This window comes from Talpa europaea (genome assembly GCF_964194135.1).
Source record: "Talpa europaea genome assembly, chromosome: 9".
Lineage (NCBI taxonomy): Eukaryota > Metazoa > Chordata > Mammalia > Eulipotyphla > Talpidae > Talpa > Talpa europaea.
This window is the reverse complement of record NC_140076.1, coordinates 47,736,295-47,754,840: the sequence shown is the minus strand read 5'-3', so window position 1 is coordinate 47,754,840 and position 18,546 is coordinate 47,736,295. Positions and strand designations below refer to the sequence as shown.

The following is an 18,546-nucleotide window of genomic DNA, read 5'->3' as shown; positions in this document are numbered from 1 at the left end:
CTCTGCTATCAGTTTTAATATATACTTTAATTTTGTACAAATAATACTCTTAATTTATTTAACCAATTCCCCATTGTACCCTTTAGGCCATGTATCTTTGCTCATACTTGTCTGTTTATTCCTTTAGTATATAAAACTCTAGAAATAGAATTGCTGGCTTTTAAAGGATTTGTGGCTTTTGTTAGAGATATGGTATATAATATGATATTGTATTAATAATTATATAGTGAGCATGCTGAATTTCTTATTTTTTAATTTATTACTTAGTGTATTATTTGCTATTGTGGTTCATTTATCCAACACATAATGAATGACTACTTTGTGTCAGTGCAATGAACACTATAAAAATAATGATGGCTCTCACTGAAATTTTTATCAGATCTCAAGTGCAGTGCTAAATGCTGTATAAGCACTGCATTATTTAATTTTCATAGCAACCCTGTAATTTTAGACTATAACCCTATGTTATTGTTCTGTAAGGGAGCAAATTCTGCCTCAAGTCATGTCATTGGCAAGAGGTTTATTTAATGGGAGGGGCTCTGAAGACTGGGTAGAGACAGTTTTTGTTATTTATATCTGAACTTCTCTCTTTTAGAGTCTATTTCTAGAAAACCAATTCCATTATCTCTTTTCCTGGAGAACTTGGAAGTACCTTTGTTTTCCCCAGCAAACATCCTAACTGACTTACCTTTTCTTCCCCAACTTTGCCTTAGCTAAGCTATGTAAAAATGGCATCTAAAGCCATGTATGTTACCCAGTCTTCCTGGGTCTCTCCCAAGTATACAGGAGGTATACATGTTATTATTAAACTTTTAATGCTTTTCGCCTAATCTATTTGTCTGATGCTTTTTTGATTATTTGCCAGCCTAGAAGAACCCAGTGGGGTGCCGGATGATGTCCTTTGTGTCCTGATAGTTCCCATTTTATATGTAAAGAACATTTAATATAGAAAAATAAGTTCTTGTTCAAGTTCATATAACTAACAAGTGCTAGAATTTAAAGAAGGGTCCAACTCCTGCATTAAGATAAACTAAAATACATTCTTCTGCCCAAAATGAATGGATGATGGTTAGGGGAGACAAATATAAAAAAACTAATTACTGTAAAACCATAGATACAGTTAAAATGTACATGCTGTGAGGTAGTTACCGGTATTTTTTATTGATTACAATAGATTATTCAACTACTTCCATGACTAATTAGTTGAATATTTTATTTTTCATTTCAGAAGCAGATTTTAGCAATGTTAATAAGTCTATGTAGAGATGTTGATTTTTATACATGGGGTACATGTAATAATTTACACAATTAAGTGCAATGTGTTTTAAAATCAACTTTCTGAATGAATATATATTTTGAAATTTTATCTAAAATTAATCATTGGTGTTACCCATACTTTTACAATTAATGTGTTTGTCTGGTAGGTTCAAGTTGTTCCAGTAGTAGACAGAATTTGACATTATCTTTAAGTTCTGCCAAAGATAAAGGATCTCAGTCTTACAACAATGTTAATGGAGGACTTTTCAGTAAATACTCAGGTTCTGCACAGAGTTTGGCCTCTGTAAGTAAAGAAAAAAAATTTTTGATATTTTTCTTAAATTTGTTTATATTTCTATTGTTATCTCTTGGAGTCAATGTCATAGTGTTAGTGGGCAGGCTGAGGGGTAACCCAGGACCCCAAACTTGCATGCTATAAGTGGGTTCTGCCATCCACCACATAAAGACAAAACATATTCTTAGTGTGTAAGACCTTTAAAAGAAAAGAACTTTAGTAGAATTTCTAAAGAATTACTGTGCAAAGAAAGTAAAGAAAGGATAAAGGTTTCCCAGTAAAACACAACAAAGTTACCCATCTCCTTGTGGGTAAATGGCCAGCCAAACAGGATTGGCCTAATGTTGGATTCCTGAGCTGCAAAAACTTGCCACAAATCTAAGGCACCTTCTGATGGGAATCCACAGGAAAAGGGCAGAAAGGGTCAGGCAAGTCTGGGCTGAAAAGAGCAAAATCAAGGTACAAATCAAGGAAATAGCTGCCATTCTCCCCAGAGGTCTCTTACCGACAGGTGGGACCCTCCTCAGGTGGCCGGGGAGCATCCGGGGATCAAACAGGCACCGCAGAGGCTGCGGGCAGCTTCGCAACCGAGCGCTCAACCACTGCGCCACCGGGGAGGCCTAGTATAGATAGAACCTTAAGAAATCATCTGGCAGAGCTAGTTTTCTTCAAATAAATAAAATTGTCATTTAGCTAAATATTTGGTCATTTGTTTCCAGTTTTCTTTAAGTGATGTGATCTCCTGGGGTTCTATGAGAATGATGTTTATGCGAAAGTGTTGTTTCAAAACTTTGCTCTGAAAAAAGCTGGAAGATGCAGCCAGACTTTGTACTAAGTTACCAAAATGAACTGATGGTGAACTCACTTAGGTTTAAAAGTGTTTGGCTTGCTGAATCCAAGCAGTTCCTCGCTTCCTTCTTTGCAGCATTCATATAGTATTGATTGAAATGAATAAAATAGCATTTTTTTAAAATCTAATATAGTTTTAAAAATATTTTAAAATATAGGATTTTTTAAGAAATCCTATTAAATAAAAAAGAGGCAAAAATGAACAGTGACAAATGTGTTCTTGATCTTTTTGTAGGTCTCCTCCTTAGAGAAAAACAACACTGACAGTTTGTGTATACTTCAAGGAATGTGTGTTCCACCACCATGTATATGCATTTAAAAATAGTTTGGGGAACACCGTATTCTGTCCTGTGCTTTCTGTATTTCTTTGGTATATATAACTGTCCCATTCTTAAGTGCCTGAAAATATGCTGAATATTAAAGACGCTATGGTAAGAATGTCTAGATCAGAGGCCTCTGTGAAAGTGAGCAGAATAATGAAGTATATGCCCATTCTGTGGAAGAATACATCTGTCAGAGAAGTGCTTCTGTTGTGAGTTTTCCCAACTGAAAATGGAAGCTGTTCTTCTTGACTAGAAGTGAGAAAGGAGTTTAATGATGGAATCACTTAAGTACACTTGCCTGCTAACCTAGTCATTTCTCTGTCAGGGCTGAATGCAGATTTCTGCCTTTTAATGTATCCCTAAATGAGGGTCATAACAATAAGAGTGGGAAGGAGATGTTAAAGATGACTTCTTAGTGTTATTAACTCATATTAAAGTCTGCTTACAAAAAAGGAATGGCTTCTTGATTTCCAGTTTGAGAAATTATAGGGGTGGAATTACTACTGATGAACTTGGCAGAAGAAGAGTTTTGTTATGGGAAAATACAGAGATCCTTTTTTTATGAAGTCAGTTTGAGATGCCAGAAGAGCCAAGTGTAGCCACCTGATAGGCGGAAGAAAAGGTGAGCCTAGCTTTTTCAAAGAGAACAGAATTAGTTAGAGATTTGGGAGTCATCTGTGGAGAAGTGACCAAATGATTGGCTCACTGGACCTTGCTGGAAGGCAAACACAATAGAGACCTTACAATTTAGTTATTTAGCAGAGCATCAGTATTGCAATAAGTTCTAAAAGAAAAATAAAGCATCTACCTCAAATCAATTTGATTACAATTTATTTTGATTACAATTTGATTACAATTATTATAGGTAAATGGCAAAACAGTAAACAATATAAAAATACCTGTCTGGTTTTTTTTTATAGAAATGACTACTTTATATTCATAATATTGCCTTGTGTATTTTTGAGCAAACAAAGATCAGCATACTTAGGCTTATGATTCCTAAGTTTGAATATAATTGGAAGTCTTTCTCAGATAGAAACTACATGAGTTCTTTAACCAGGAGTAGGATTTACATGAATAATTCGTAAATATAAAAGGTCACAAAACACTATCACAGAAGAGATTTTGAAGTGACTTTTTTGACCTTAATTTTAGGTGCAAAGTGTCAATTCATGTCATAGCTGTGCTTGCGGCAATTCTAATTCCTGGGACAAAGCAGATGAAGATGATATTAAACTTGTTAATATTCCTGTGACCACTCCTGAGAACTTATACTTGATGGGTAAGCATAACGTGATAAGGTTTTAAGATATTGTAATCATTTTTTTTTTAAGATTTATTTTTTTTATGCGTACAAGAACTGGGGTACAAGTCAGAGTTGTGGGGAGTTAGAGGATTCACCAAAGACAGAGTGGGAAACAGAACAGGCGGATTGACTGAAATACATTGCTGAGGAGAGCAGCTAGTGAGTCAGGAGCAGTCTGCTGTGCCATGTGGGTAGCTCCCTGGTTGGGGATCGAACTTGTGCTGCTGTGGCTATGGATATCTTCATATGTTGCGACTTAACCCCATGCTTACCAGGCCCTTCACTTTTTTTTTTTAATTAAATATTTATTTATTTATTTTACAAGCACTGGGTACAGTCAGAAACGCGGGAAGGTGAGAGAATTCACCAGAGCCAGAGCGGGAACAGAACAGGCAGACCGACGAGATACGCTGCTGAGGGGAGCAGCAGCGCGGCAGGAGAGGTCTGCGCACCATGTGGGATCCTCGCCGGTGGCCAGGGATAGAACCGGTGCTGTAGAGGCTGCAGGCAGCTTTGCAGCCCAGAGCTCAACCGCTGTGCCACCAGGAGAGGCCCCACTTTTTTTTTTAAAGATTTATTTTTTATTTATGCATACAAGAATTGGGGTGTAGGCCATAGGTGTGGGGGTGGGGATGAGAGGATTCACAAGAGACAGAGTGGGACGATTGACTGAAATACACTGCTGAAGGGAGCAGCAGGCAAGACAGGAGAGAGTGGTCTGTTGTGCCATGTGGGTCAGCTCCATGGCTAAGAATCAACTCAGGTCACAGTGGCTGGTGAGAGCTTGATAGCTGTGAAACTTTAACCCCTGCACCACCAGTGAGGCCCATATTATACTCACATTAAATGTGAAATTGAAGAATGATGAATTGTTCTAAGGAAAGCAAATATAATTTCAAAATAGAGTCAAACGTCGCTTAGTGATGGGGAGCGTTCTGAGAAATGTGTTGATAGAATTTTATTGTTGTGGGAATGTTATAGAGTTTACTTACAAAAAGCAAGGGGCTATAGCTTACTGCACACCTATGTTATGTGCAATAGAGACCACTGTCTCTATGTAGGGTCCCATCCCCTTTTGACTATTATGTGGTACATCCCTGTATTCTTGCATCTATTGAAAGTAGTCTACATTAAATACAGACTATTGTATTAGTTTTCTGAGGGTGATGTGACAAATGATCACAGAATTGGTAACTTAAACAAACAGAAATTTATTCTCTCGGAATTTGGAGGTCTGGAGCCTGAAATCCTTTTTCTCTAGGCTAAAATCTAAGTGTCAAAAATAATAATAATAAAGTAAAAAATAAATAAATAAAATAAAATCTAAGTGTCATTAGGACTATGCTCCTTCTAGAGGCTTAGGGGAAAATCTGTTTTGTACCTCCCTTAGTGACTGATGTTCTTCCTTGTCTTGTGGGCACATGATTCTAATCTCTGCCTTCTTCATATCACCTCCTCTGTGTGTATCAAATCTCCCTCTATACCGATAATTGTAATTAAATTTAGCACCCACCAGATAATTTGGAGTAATCCCCAATGTTAAAATTCTAAATTTAATCACAGCTGCAAAGGTTTTTTCCCTTCTAACAGATTAGATTTTGAGCATCCAGAGTTTATGACCTTTATCTTTGGGTGGCCAAAATTCAGTCTATTACATTTATCTAATCTAGTCTTTTTTATCTGGCTACCATTGGTACTCTTCATATACCCAGAAAAGATTTTGAGTGCTAAGAAGGCCTGTGTTTCACACGTTAGTATTCCTTGACTTGACCCCAGGAAAAGAACAGGAGAACTTAATGCCAATGCTTTTTCAAATGCTTCTCCCTGTTCTTCTTTATTCTTTTTCAGGCTAAATTCCTTTTAATGGAAATGGATACTTATTAAAAAATCAAACCCAAAAATCCTTGATGTAGTGCTGGCCAGAGAACAGTAAAGGGGGATGATGGCTTGGCAGAAAGACTGTGGGCTTCTGAATGTATCCCAGCACTGCAGACTAGTTAAATATTGTATCATTTCACAGTAGGTACTTGTGCCTGTGAGGAAAGATATGAGTAGTTCTTTAGCTACCTTTTCCAAAGGCCTGCAGAGAACTAAACTCACTGTGCTTCTGGGTTACTCTCTGTCTAATAAACCTATTCTCACAACTTTTTTTTTTTTAAGATTTATTTATTTATTTATTTATACAAGCACTGGGTACAGTCAGAAGCGCGGGAGGGTATGAGAATTCACCAGAGCCAGAGTGGGGAGCAGAGCAGGCAGAAGGACCAAAGCACACTGCTGAGGGGAGCAGCGGGCGGCATGAGAGGTCTGTGCGCCTTGTGGGACCCTCCTCCGGTGGCCAGGAATCAGCTGGGAATCGAACCGGCGCTGCAGAGGCTGCGGGCAGCCCCGCAACCCAGCGCTCAACCGCTGCACCACCGGGGAGGCCCTATTCTCACAACTTTTATTACAATACTGAGAGTCAGAGATGAAGAGCATTAGAGCAAAGCTAGAATAGCTACAGGGTATCTCAGTATCACAGAATTAGGATTGGTAGGAACCTGATCGTTCACCTGATCTCCCAACAGTTATCAGTTCAGTTCCCTTTGCAATATTGATGATCTTGAAAACAAAAGATTGGTGACATATGTTTGAATTCATGTTACTAAAATGGTGTTTTATGTAATTGGTCCATGTTCTATAGTAAGATGAGACACAGTACTTTCTAAGGAGGCAACTTTTTTCTTTGGATAACTTTGCTCTTACATTCCTCTTAGGTTAGGTAGAAAGTAGTGGGGAAAGCATGGTAGATAATGACATAATTGTCTTTTTTTAAAGATTTATTTATTTATGCATATAAGAACTTGGGTATAAGTAGGAGGTGCAGGGGGTGAGAAGATTCACCAGAGAGAGTGGGGAGCAGAACAGGCAGATCTACTGAAATACACTGCTGAGGGAAGCAGCGGGCAAGGCAGGAGAGGTCTGCTACACCATGTGGGTTGCTCCTGGCAGGCCAGGGATCGAACTCGTGCTGCAGTGTCTGGGGATAGCTTGATAGTTCTGTCTTTAACCCTTGTGCCACGAGGGAGGCCCATAATTGTCTTTTAAATTCTGTAGTTTTTTAGAAGAAAAATCTAGGCATTGATTCTTTGCTACAGAAAGTTAAACAAGACCTAAATTGCATTTAAAGAATATTTTGTTTAGGGTTGTGGATTCTCCAGGTAATTGAATAATTAATTTAGAGTAGAGATAGTCTTTAACTACCTCATCTTAAAAACATCTTGAGAATGTCCCTGGTGGCTCAAGGGGTTAACCAACGCACTATGAAGCAATCCGCAGCCTCTGTAGCACAAGTTCGATCTCCAGCCAGCCATGGGAGTAACCCACATCGCGAGGCAGACCTCTCCTGTCTTGCCCACTGCTCTCCTTAGCAGTGTATTTCAGTCAATCTGCCTGTTCTGTTCCCCACTCTGTCTCTGGTGGATCCTCTCACCTCCCGCATCTCTGGCCTGTAACCTAGCTCTTATGTGCATAAATAAATAAATCTTTAAAAAAATAAAAATAAAAATAAAATCTTTAGAATGACTTGCCAGATTTTTTTTTTTTTGAGTAGAAGAACTGGCCAGAGGTGTGAGGGGTGAGAGGATTCAGCAGAGACAGAATGGGGAACAGAACATGCAGCTTGACTGAAATACACTGCTGAAGAGAGCAGTGGGCAAGACAGGAGAGGTCTGTTGTACCATGTGGGTTAGCTCTCTGCCCGGGGATCGAACTCAGGCTACAGAGATGATAGTGCTGAGACTTAAATCTTAGGCCACCAGGGAGGCCCCTTGCCAACATTCTTAAACATCTTTTTTTTTATAGATCTACGAAAGTTGAAGTTCTGAAATATTTTGGTTTTGTTTGCATGCATAATTATTTTGGTAATTTTTTTTAATTTGGATAAAATAGGTATAAAAATGTTCTGTAGCGTTGGACTACAGCCTTTTAGATACATTCTAAAAGTAATAGGCTTGTAGATGTAGTATGAAAGTAACAGTCTTACTCTGGTTCAGTGATTTATCCACCCAAATTCAGTAAGTTTGTATCACAGTAATTTAAGATCTATTCTGTTGAGGGGAAAAAAATGGAAGAGACTTTGCTCTAGACTTATATGCCTTTTGTCTTTTATCTTTGCTGTCTCTGTAACAGTGAAAATATCTTATAAATCTGATAGCTTCTTTTCTTCCATTAGCTAGTTTCTTCCATTCACCTATCAATTTTCTTTCCAATTTAGGGAGATATTTTGAAAGATAGTTGTGAAACTATAAAAAATTAGCCATAATTGTTGGACTTTTGATAAATTCAAAAGTCCTAGGAAAATTCCAAGCACCCAAATGCATTTGAGTTACCTTTTTAAAAACTGATAAAAATGCAGTGTCTATTTCTCTCTGACTTTTAATTGCTAGAACTGTTGGTTCAGAATTTATTGGGAAATTAAGGATTTGTTATGAAATGTGAACATAAAGTTATTCTTTAGTTGCAAAATTAGACTGTGTCATTGCTGATAACAGAATGAAAACCAGACTAAAAATGACTTTATTTTGCCATTAGTTTTGCTTATTTATCATTGTTCTGTTCTTAATTTTAGGCATGGAATTGTTTGAAGAGGCATTGCGTCGATGGGAGCAAGCTCTAACCTTTCGAAATAGACAGGCTGAAGATGAAGCCTGTGGTTCCATTAAACTGGGTGCGGGAGATGCCATTGCTGAAGAAAGTGTTGATGTAAGGATGATGTATTTGAGAGTGGTCTTCATATTAGAAAAACCAAACTACTTTCAGTGTTGACTTAGTGTTGTAGTTTTTTATTGCATTTAATAGACCTGTATTTTTCCCCTTGGGCTTAATGTAGTGTTCATTTTCATTGGGCTTTTTCTGTCCAGTTAGTTGTTAAATCCTGAATTTGCAGTTCACCATCACATTTCCTGATAAGAATACATAGAATTAAACAGATATGATTTCTAAAGATTATTTTAAAGTCTGATTTCCTCTTTGGGTTTCATTAATTGCTGCTGTATTCATAAAGCCATTAGAGCTAGACTGACCCATATTGATCTGCTAAATAGTGATTCCCAAATTTAAGCGTGCATCAGAGTCTGGAGGACTTGTTGAAACCCACCGTAGGATTTCTTTTTTTAAAGAAAGATATATTTTATTTATACATACAAGAACTGGGGTATAAGCCAGAAGTGTGTTTGGGGGGGTGCAGGGATGATGGTGAGAGGATTCACCAGAGACTGAGTAGTGAACAGGACAGGCAGGTCTACTGAAATACACTGCTAAGGGGAGCAGCAGGCCAGACAGGATAGGTCTGCTCCACCATGTGGGTTAGCTCCCTGGCTGGGGGATGGAACTCATGCTGCAGTGGCTGGTGATAGCTTGATAGTGCTGACACAACCCCTGAGTCACCAGGGAGGCCCCCCATTCTAGGATTTCTAATTCAGTGTGACTAAGGAAGTCCTGAGGTTTGACAAATTTACATTTCAAAAAATGTCCCAGATGATATTGATACTTCTGGTCCAGGGAGTTTACTTTGAGAATCTTTGATTTAGTTCAGCTCCTTAATTATACAGGTAAAGAAAGTGAATCCCTGAGAAACGGAAGTAATTTTGCTAGACACAACTAAAAATGCAGGCCTCCTAACTTTGGTCAGTGCTTTTTTGACTGCTCAACAGTAGTTTTTTTTATATCCCTTACTTAATGTCTTTCATTTAAAAGTGGAAAATATTGGGACCTCCCCAGTGGCGCAGCGGTTGAGCGCTGGGTTGAGAAGCTGCCCGCGGCCTCTGTGGCGCCGGTTCGATCCCCGGCTGCTCCCCAGCCACTGGAGGCGGGTCCCACATGGCGCGCAGACCTCTCCTGCCGCCCACTGCTCCCCTCAGCAGTGTACTTTAGTCCTTCTGCCTGCTCTGCTCCCCGCTCTGGCTCTGGTGAATTCTCTCACCCTCCCGCGCTTCTGACTGTACCCAGTGCATGTATAAACAAAACAAACAAATAAATAAATAAAGCATGCCTCTATAAAAAAAAAAAAAAAGTGGAAAATATTTAGAATTTTAACACTATAGTCTAATATTTGCTGTGTGTACCTTTTCTCTCCTTGTAGGATATTATTAGTACAGAATTTATCCATAAACTTGAAGCACTGCTGCAAAGAGCATATCGTCTCCAGGAGGAGTTTGAAGCTACTCTGGGGGCATCTGATCCAAATTCCCTTGCTAATGATATTGGTAAGGTGAATATTTTATATGGTTTATATGTGATTTTCTTCTTTTATGTGTGTTTTTTTCCTTTCAATTTTGTTTTTCAAGTGAATTTAATGCCCTTAAGATATCAATTCAAGTACTTAACCATAGGTAGGATTTTGACATTATTTTAAAATTTCATACTTTGTGAAAAAAACCTTGGTTAAAGCATATAGAAACAAAGATGAAAAGGTTTTCTCAAAATCTATTTCTTCATGGTATTATTTTCTGACCTGTAATCTCCATATATCACAGTGTTATGGCTAAGCTAAGAGCAAAGAAACTAGTAAAAAATACTCAGATCTAATGACATGACACAGATAGTAATTCATAATAGTATAATAATCGGACAGAGATGCACTAATTTCAGAAATTACATATAGCTTGTTGTATACTTTTAAAATATTTTTGTGATTATGTTTCTTAGATGCCATTTTATCTTGACTTCTGTTAATGCTTCAAAGAATGAAATAAGACACTATATTACATCTGTTTGATAAAAATAAGGAAATTTTTTTGAGGATTGGTGTTTTCCATAAAAAATATAATTAAGGAGTGCTAAGGTTTTCCACATTTATTTCTGAACGTAAAGTACTTGTTACCTTGTAATAAGTGTCTCAGATTGGCATAAAGTTTCTTTTTTCTTCTAACCATAGAGGTTGGCAGAGTTTATCTTCGATTTCTTCATATTATGAGGTTATAAAGATTTCTTGGGAATTGTTCTAGGGGGTGTGCTTTGGGTTCATACTGTTTCTGGATAAACGACCCTTGAACAGATGACTTAATTTGGGGGACTTCAAGTTGTCTCTGAGGAAATTGTTAATTAGGAACTCTAAATAGATAGGATTTCTAGAGTGGGACCCATTATCAGTCCATGCATTTGGTTAGCTTAGGTTGGTAGTAAACTCCTGACCTCCCTCATATCTTAACCTGGCCTATCACTGGCTATTAGGCTGTCAGGATTTTCTCTGCAGCCTTGCAGTGACTTGGTCTATTATTGTCCTGGAGATACCATTTGACATGGAGCTGTTCTATTTTGTTTCTTCCTGGGAATTGTTTGGATATTGTTTCTTTATGTAAGTTTCTGTTTTTAAACTTCTAGGTTGAAAGAGCCAAGTAGGGGAGTAGATCTGTTATATCTGCTACTTGATACTAATCAAAATTATTTAAAAGTTAATTAATTATCCTCATTTCATTTGCACATTTATATTATTGAGAAGGAATTTTTAGTTAATAAATTAAGTAAAAATTACTAGAGAGGCTAATGAACGCCTTCAGTGACTCAGGGGTGAATTTAAACCGAATATTGATCTGTCTTTAGTGAATACTTTGTTGTTTTAGAATTTGTTTTTTCTTACTTGATGAAATTATTTTTTTTTTCTCTTACACATTCGATAGGTTTTGAAGATAGACTATTTCTTAGCAGTCAACTAGACTATCTCATCTCTGTATTTAATGTTTGCCTGTTACCATTTACAGGCCCTTTGCTAAGCACTTATATACATCATAGTTTCTTCTCCATGTCAGGCACTATTCTGAGTAACAGTTACCTCACTTAATCCTCACAGCAACTGTTAGGAGATAAGTATAGTTATCTCCTTTTTTTCAGAGGTACAGAGATATTAAGTTCCCCCAATTACATAGTTATTAAGTAACTGAGCCCAGATATGGACCAAGACAGGTTAACCTCAGAGTCCATATCTTAACCACCATGCTTTATTGCCTTCTCAATTAAAATACTCACATCTTGGCAGCTCTCCTGCCCACTTGTGACTATGCAGGTGCCTCTCTTTCTCCTTTTCCTAATAAACCTATCCTTTAAAATTTAAAAAGTAAAGAAGTAAAATAAAATACAGATATCTTCTTTAAATGGGAGGGTTGATAATAAACTCTTTGTGGACAGGGTTATGCCTACCAGCAAAACTACTTGTGGAAAATGTAATCCTAGCAGACAGCCTGGAAACCCCATAGTTGCTGAAGTAAGGAAACTTATTCCTAATAAATTTATTTAGTGTGGATCTTCCTTTCCTTTCAAATATTTTCCTTCCTCCATATATATGTGCAGGGATGTGCAGTTAACTAATTAGCTTTCCTCCTCTCACAGGTGCACTGTAGACAAAATTTCACTCATTTTGTAGAAGGAAGTTTCCAGGTTTGATCCAGGAATCAAAGAAGTGAACTACTCTTTTCACCTGAGGAAATTTATTGTAGTGCTTTATTGAATTACTGAATTGCCCTTTGGCTTAATTGCCCTTTTGGCATATATATACTTTTATAACTTTTATAACTAAAAGTAGAGATTGAAGATTCAGACTGTTAGATCCTGGCTTCACCATTTGTTAGCTGTGTGATTATATAACATACTAAACCTCCGTTTCTTCATCAGAAAAAATGGTCATATAGTACCTGTCATATAAAGTAATTATGAGGAGTAGATGAAATACATGTAAAGTGCTAGGGACAGGTAACAATGTTTACTTATTAGGAATTTGAAACTTCTCTAGGACACATTCAGGAAAACCATAATTTCACCTATATTAGGCTGGGTTTTTTTGTTGTTATTTTTGTTTTTATCCTACTTGCCTAATCTTATATGTGCTAGTTTCAAGGTATTCTTTAAAAATTCTGCTCTACTAATATATCCTTTTAATCCTTTTAATTTTTCTAGTGATGCTGTAATTTTATGTATTGAAATTTTGGTTTTGGTTTGGCTTGGTTATTTACAGTGAGCCTTTAGGAAGAAGTAGCAGATGCCTCTGCTCTGTCTGCCAACTTGAACTAGAAGTTCTGGACATAATAATAGAGCCTAAGAACTGTATTAGCTTTTGTAACATTGCTAATATTATACTTGTGATGAAGTAAAACTTCTAAGTTATTTTGGGTTATTGTAAGATTTGTTGTTGTCACATGTTCTTTCATTTGTTGGTATACAGTTTTTGTTTTTGTTCTTTTAATTGGGATAACATTCCTTTACATCTTTGTGTTGTAGACGTTTCTAATAGGATCTCCCCTTTAGGTGTTTTTATCACACTGCACCCACCACAACACCCAGAATCTACTATTGTACCCCATTATGCTCCATCCCCACTCAGTTCTTGCCCTTCCCCTCCCCTGGTGGGTTCAGTTCTACAGTCAGCTTTTTAGGGTTTGTTGTTAGTTTGGCTTTATCTGACCCTTTGTTGTGTTTCTCTATATTTTACATGTAAGTGACACCATCCAGTATTTGTCTTTCTCCTTCTGATTTATTTCGCTTAGCATAATCTCCTCCAACTCCATCCATGTTGCTGCACATGGCAAGAATTTCTTTTTTTATAGCTCAGTAATATTCCATTTTGTTTATATAACACATCTTCCTAATCCACTCATCTGTATTTGAACACTTAGGTTGTTTCCATATCTTGGCTATTGTAAAACTGCTGCAGTGAACATGGAAATTCATGCTTCCCATTGAATTAGTGTTTTTATTTTTTGGGTAGACAGCCAAGAGTAGAATTTCTGGGTCTTATAGCAGATCCATTTTTACTCATTTGAGAAACCTCCATATTATTTTCCTTAGGGGCTGGACCAGACTGCATTCCTACCAACAACATAGGAGGGTTCCTTTTCCTCTGCATCCTTGCCAATATTTGTTGTTTCTTGTCTTTTTTCATTTGGCACATTCTCACAGTTGTGAGATGGAATCTCATTGTGGATTTTATTTGCATTTCCCAGATAATAAGTGATTATGAAAATTTTTTCACATGCCTGTTGGCCATGTATATGTCTCATTTGGTGAAGTGACTTTTTGTTTTTCTGCCTATTTTTTGGTTGGGTTATTTGGTTTCTTTTTGTTTTATTGTTTGAGTTTTTGTAGATATTGGGTGTCACTCCCTTGTCAGATATATGGTGTATAAATATTTTCTCTTATTCAGTAGGTTGTCTTTTTGTTTTAGTAATGGATTCTTTCACTGTACAGGAGTTGTTTAGTTTGCTGTACTCCCAATTGTTTATATTTTCTTTTGTTTTCCTTGCTGCAAGAGACAAATACACAAAGACATCTCTGAAGCCTATGTTGTGGTATGTTTTACCTATGTATTTTTATGGTTTCAGGTCTTATATAAAAATCTTTTGTTCATTTTGAGTTGATTTTTGTGTATGGTATGAGATAATGGTCTGGTTTCATTCTTTTTCATGCAGCTATCCAGTTTTCCCAGCACCACTTATTGAAGAGTTTTTCTTTATTCCAATGTATATTCTTGGCTCCTTTGTCATAGATTAACTGTTCATACAGGTGTGGATTTATTTCTGTACTCTAAGTTCTATTCCATTGGTCGGTGTGTTTTTGTTTCATTAACATGCTGTTTTGATTTTTATAGCTTTATAGCATAGTTTGAAGTCTGGCATGTGATACTTCCATTCTTCCTGTTTTTCTGTCAGAATTGCTTTGGCTATTTGGGGTCTTTTGTGGTTCCTTGTAGATTTCAATAATGTTCTATTTCTTTTAAAAATGCCATTGAAACTTAATAGGGATTGAATTGAATCTGTATATAGCTTTGGGTTGGATGGCCATTTTGACAATGTTAATTCTTCCAATTCATGAACAGGGAATGTCGTTTCATATCTTTGTATCTTCTTTTATTTCTTTTAACAATGCCTTATAGTTTGCTTTATATAGGTCCCTTTCTTCCTTTAGGTTTATTCCTAGGTATACTTTTTTTTGGTATAATTGTACATTGGATTGTTTTCTTAATTTCTTTCTCTTCTAGCTCATTATTTGCATATAGGAAGGCAACTGATTTATTGTTTTAATTAGTTTTTTAGTATAGTGTTTAAGGTTCTTTATATATTATGTCAGCTGTGCAGTTGTTTTTTGGATCCAAGGTTTAGATAATATATTTATTATTCTTACTAAGTTATCATTTCTGAGTCATTATTCTGAATTAAGATAGTTTAAGAGTTTGATTTGACATCACTCTCAGCTTTTTATTATTTTCTTAGCTTCCTATCACCCACATCAAATGTGTGGGTTTTCCATTCCAAGCAATTCTCCAATTCTCTGCAGACACCAACTGAGAGTTATACAATATGATTCAGTTCTGACATTAGCTACCTGGAGTTGGGACAGATTCCACAGGTAAAGGGTTTAACCCCATAAGACTGTCTCCCACTCACATGCCATTCACAAGTCCAGTTCCCCCATGCTTCTGGTCTAGAAATCACTGGTGGTGGTTGGGTGCCCACGACTTCCTCTTCTGACTGAATGATTTGCTAGAACAGCTCAGGGAAACACTTAACATTGCTGGTTTATTATAAAAGCTACAACTAAGTAACAGTCAAATGGAAGAGATGCATAGTGTAAGGTAAGGGGAATGGGCACAGATCTTCAATGCTGTCTCCAGACTCAGAAGCCTCCTAAACCTTGAATCTGGAAACTCTCTGAACCCTGTAGTTTAGGGTTCTTATGGAGACTCCGTTTTGTGGGCATGGTTGGTTACATCATTGACCTTTGGTGATTAACTTGACTCCTTTGCCCCACTCTCCTCAGGGCTCGGGGTTCAAAATGAAAATTCCAACCTTCTAGTCACATGGTTCCCTTGGCAACTATCACCATCCTCCAAGAGTTTCTCATTATATAAGTTAAGGTTTGGTTGAGAACCTCACCTCCTCTCACCCCATTATTCATAAAAAATTCCAAAGATTTTAGGAACTCTACCAAGAGCTAGAACTAAATATATTAGGGTCTCCCTGGTGACCTAGGGGTTAAGTCTCAGCGCTATCAGCATTATAGCCTGAGTGCTATCCCCAGCCAGGGAGCTACCCACATGGTACAGCAGACCTTTCCTGTCTCCTCCGCTGCTCCCCTCAGCAGTGTATTTCAGTAAATCTGCCTGTTCTGCTCTCCACTCATTCTCTGGTGAATACTCTCATACCCCCACCTCTGGCCTATACCCCATTTTAGAAAGAACTCTCTCTCTCTCTCTCTCTCTCTCTGTGTGTGTGCATATATATATATTTATATGTATATATATGTATTTATACGTATAACTTATTATTTCACAATATTATATCTTAAAGTGAATAAGATCAGAGTTGTAGATCTGAGGCATGATATTTTAAAGTTGCCTTAGGTCAATAAGAATTATTGAAACATTTTGTTATTCAACTAGTTATAAATTCAACTAATTTCTGCTTTCTTCTTTTCCATCCTGATCATAAAGAGATCATGGGATACTTTATTAAATATCCTGCCAAAATGTATGTGTATTTGTCTTCTTAACCAATGATCGGAAACTATAAATTTTTTAAAAAGGCTAATATCAATTCACGTTATTTGGAAATACTGCCAGAGCTGAACTTTTTTGCAGGAAGGTATTTGCCATCAAGTATTCATAACTGGTTTTAGACTTTCTTGCAGATCATCTTAGTTTCAGAAGGCACATGAGTGTGTAGGGCCTTGTCAAAACTTATTTCACTAATTTATGGGCCTCCCTGGTGGTGTAAGGTATTAATACACAACCTATGAAGCTATCTGCAGCCATTGCAGCACGAATTGAGTTCGATCCCTGGCCAGGGAGCAACCCAAATGGCGCAGCAGACCTCTCCTGTCTGGCCCGCTGCTCCCCTCAGCAGTATATTTCCATCGATCTGCCTGTTCTGTTCCCCACTCTGTCTCTAGTGAATACTCTCACTCCCAACTCCCCACACCTCTGACCTGTACCCCAGTTCTTGTATGCATACATAAATAAATCTTTAATATATATATATATATATATAAACAGGGACGCTACTTAATTTTGCATTTATGCTGTTTAGAGAGGATTCATTTACCAAGTTACTACCTTATACAAGATTATAGGACAGTTTAAATCCTCCTCAGCATGATTCTTACAGTATACTTAAAATAGTCTTAGCATTTTTTTTTCTGGATCCATGATACATTAAAAAATTTCTTTAATTAAACTTTTTAATTTTCTTATACTGTTGTTCATTTTTGTACAACATTTGATTTCTCTCCATAAATGTAGTCCACATAAATCTCCCACATCATCTGTGAACTATCACCATAGTTCCTTGTGCTCTCCCCTCCTGTTTTAACCCCTCTTCCCCACCCTCCCCTGCTGTATGCCTCAGATCTATAGTAGCATTTTTCTTTTTAGTTAACAAGGTGTTTATTGAAAGCAAATTACAGCTATTTAAAAAAATAGCAAATATAGAAAACTTTTTGAGTTGTTAGTATCACTGGTTATTTGATTAATTTTAGTAAGTGAAGTTAATAGCAGTTTAAAAAACATAAAATAAGTTAATTGTACCTCAACTTTTTTTTCCATTATTCAAATTGCATGTATTTTCAGAAAATAATTCAAGCATGCATCTAATACAAATTCTTACATAACTAATAATAAACACATTTATATTTTTAAATTATATTTTATTTTATTTTTACATCATTGTTTTCTTTTTTCTTTTTTTTTTGTTTTTAAAGATTTATTTATTTATGCATACAAGAGCTGGAGTATAGGCCAGAGGTGTGGGGGGTGAGAGAATTCACCAGAGACAGAGTGGGGAACAGAACAGGCAGATTGACCGAAGTACATTGCTGAGGGGCACAGCAGGCAGTCAGGAGAGGCCTGCTGCACCATGTCGGTTGCTCCCTGGCTGTCTGGGAATCGAACTCGTGCTGCAGTGGCTGCGGATTGCTTCATAGGTTGCATCTTAACACCTTTTGCCACCAGGGAAGCCCCACTGTTTGCTTTTAAACCATATTTCTTCCTCCCACCCCCTCAGGTGTAGTCCCCATAGAATTTCCTTCCCCAGTGCACCCGTGCACCATCACCTCAGTCCCCTGTGCTCCTCCCTCCCTCCCTCTGATCCCTCTCTTTCCTTCTCCCCTGCAGGATGTCTCTGATTTAAAATTGTCTGTTTTTGCTTTGTCGTGTTTTGTACTGTTATTTTTTTACACTGATGTCTTATTAGGTTCCCCTATATTCCTGCTATAAGTGAAACCATCCGATTTCCCCCCCCCCCCGGCTTATTTCTCTGAGCATAATTCCTTCTAGCTCCATACACATTGCTGCGAATGGCATGAGTTTATCTTTTTTGATTGCTGAATAATATTCCATTGTGTATATATACCACATCTTCTTGATCCAGTCATCTATTTTTGGGCATTTGGGTTGTTTCCAGGTTTACCTATTGTAAGTAGTGCTGCAATAAACACAGGGGTACAGGTGTTCTTTTGAATCATATTTTTGCGTCCTTTGAGTAGATCCCTAGGAG

General features: G+C 37.2%; 1 protein-coding gene across 1 annotated transcript in view; it reads left to right on the top strand.

The window, feature by feature from the left end:
- MIGA1 (mitoguardin 1) overlaps positions 1-18,546 on the top strand; it is a gene marked incomplete at its 3' end in the record, with an annotated part of 70,452 nt that overhangs the window by 10,360 nt on the left and 41,546 nt on the right. Inside the window, exons 3-6 of the mRNA XM_084243923.1 lie at positions 1,425-1,561; positions 3,880-4,006; positions 8,640-8,773; positions 10,152-10,275. Of these exons, the coding sequence (XP_084100049.1) occupies positions 1,425-1,561; positions 3,880-4,006; positions 8,640-8,773; positions 10,152-10,275 (522 nt within the window). The remainder of the gene's footprint in view (positions 1-1,424; positions 1,562-3,879; positions 4,007-8,639; positions 8,774-10,151; positions 10,276-18,546) is intronic.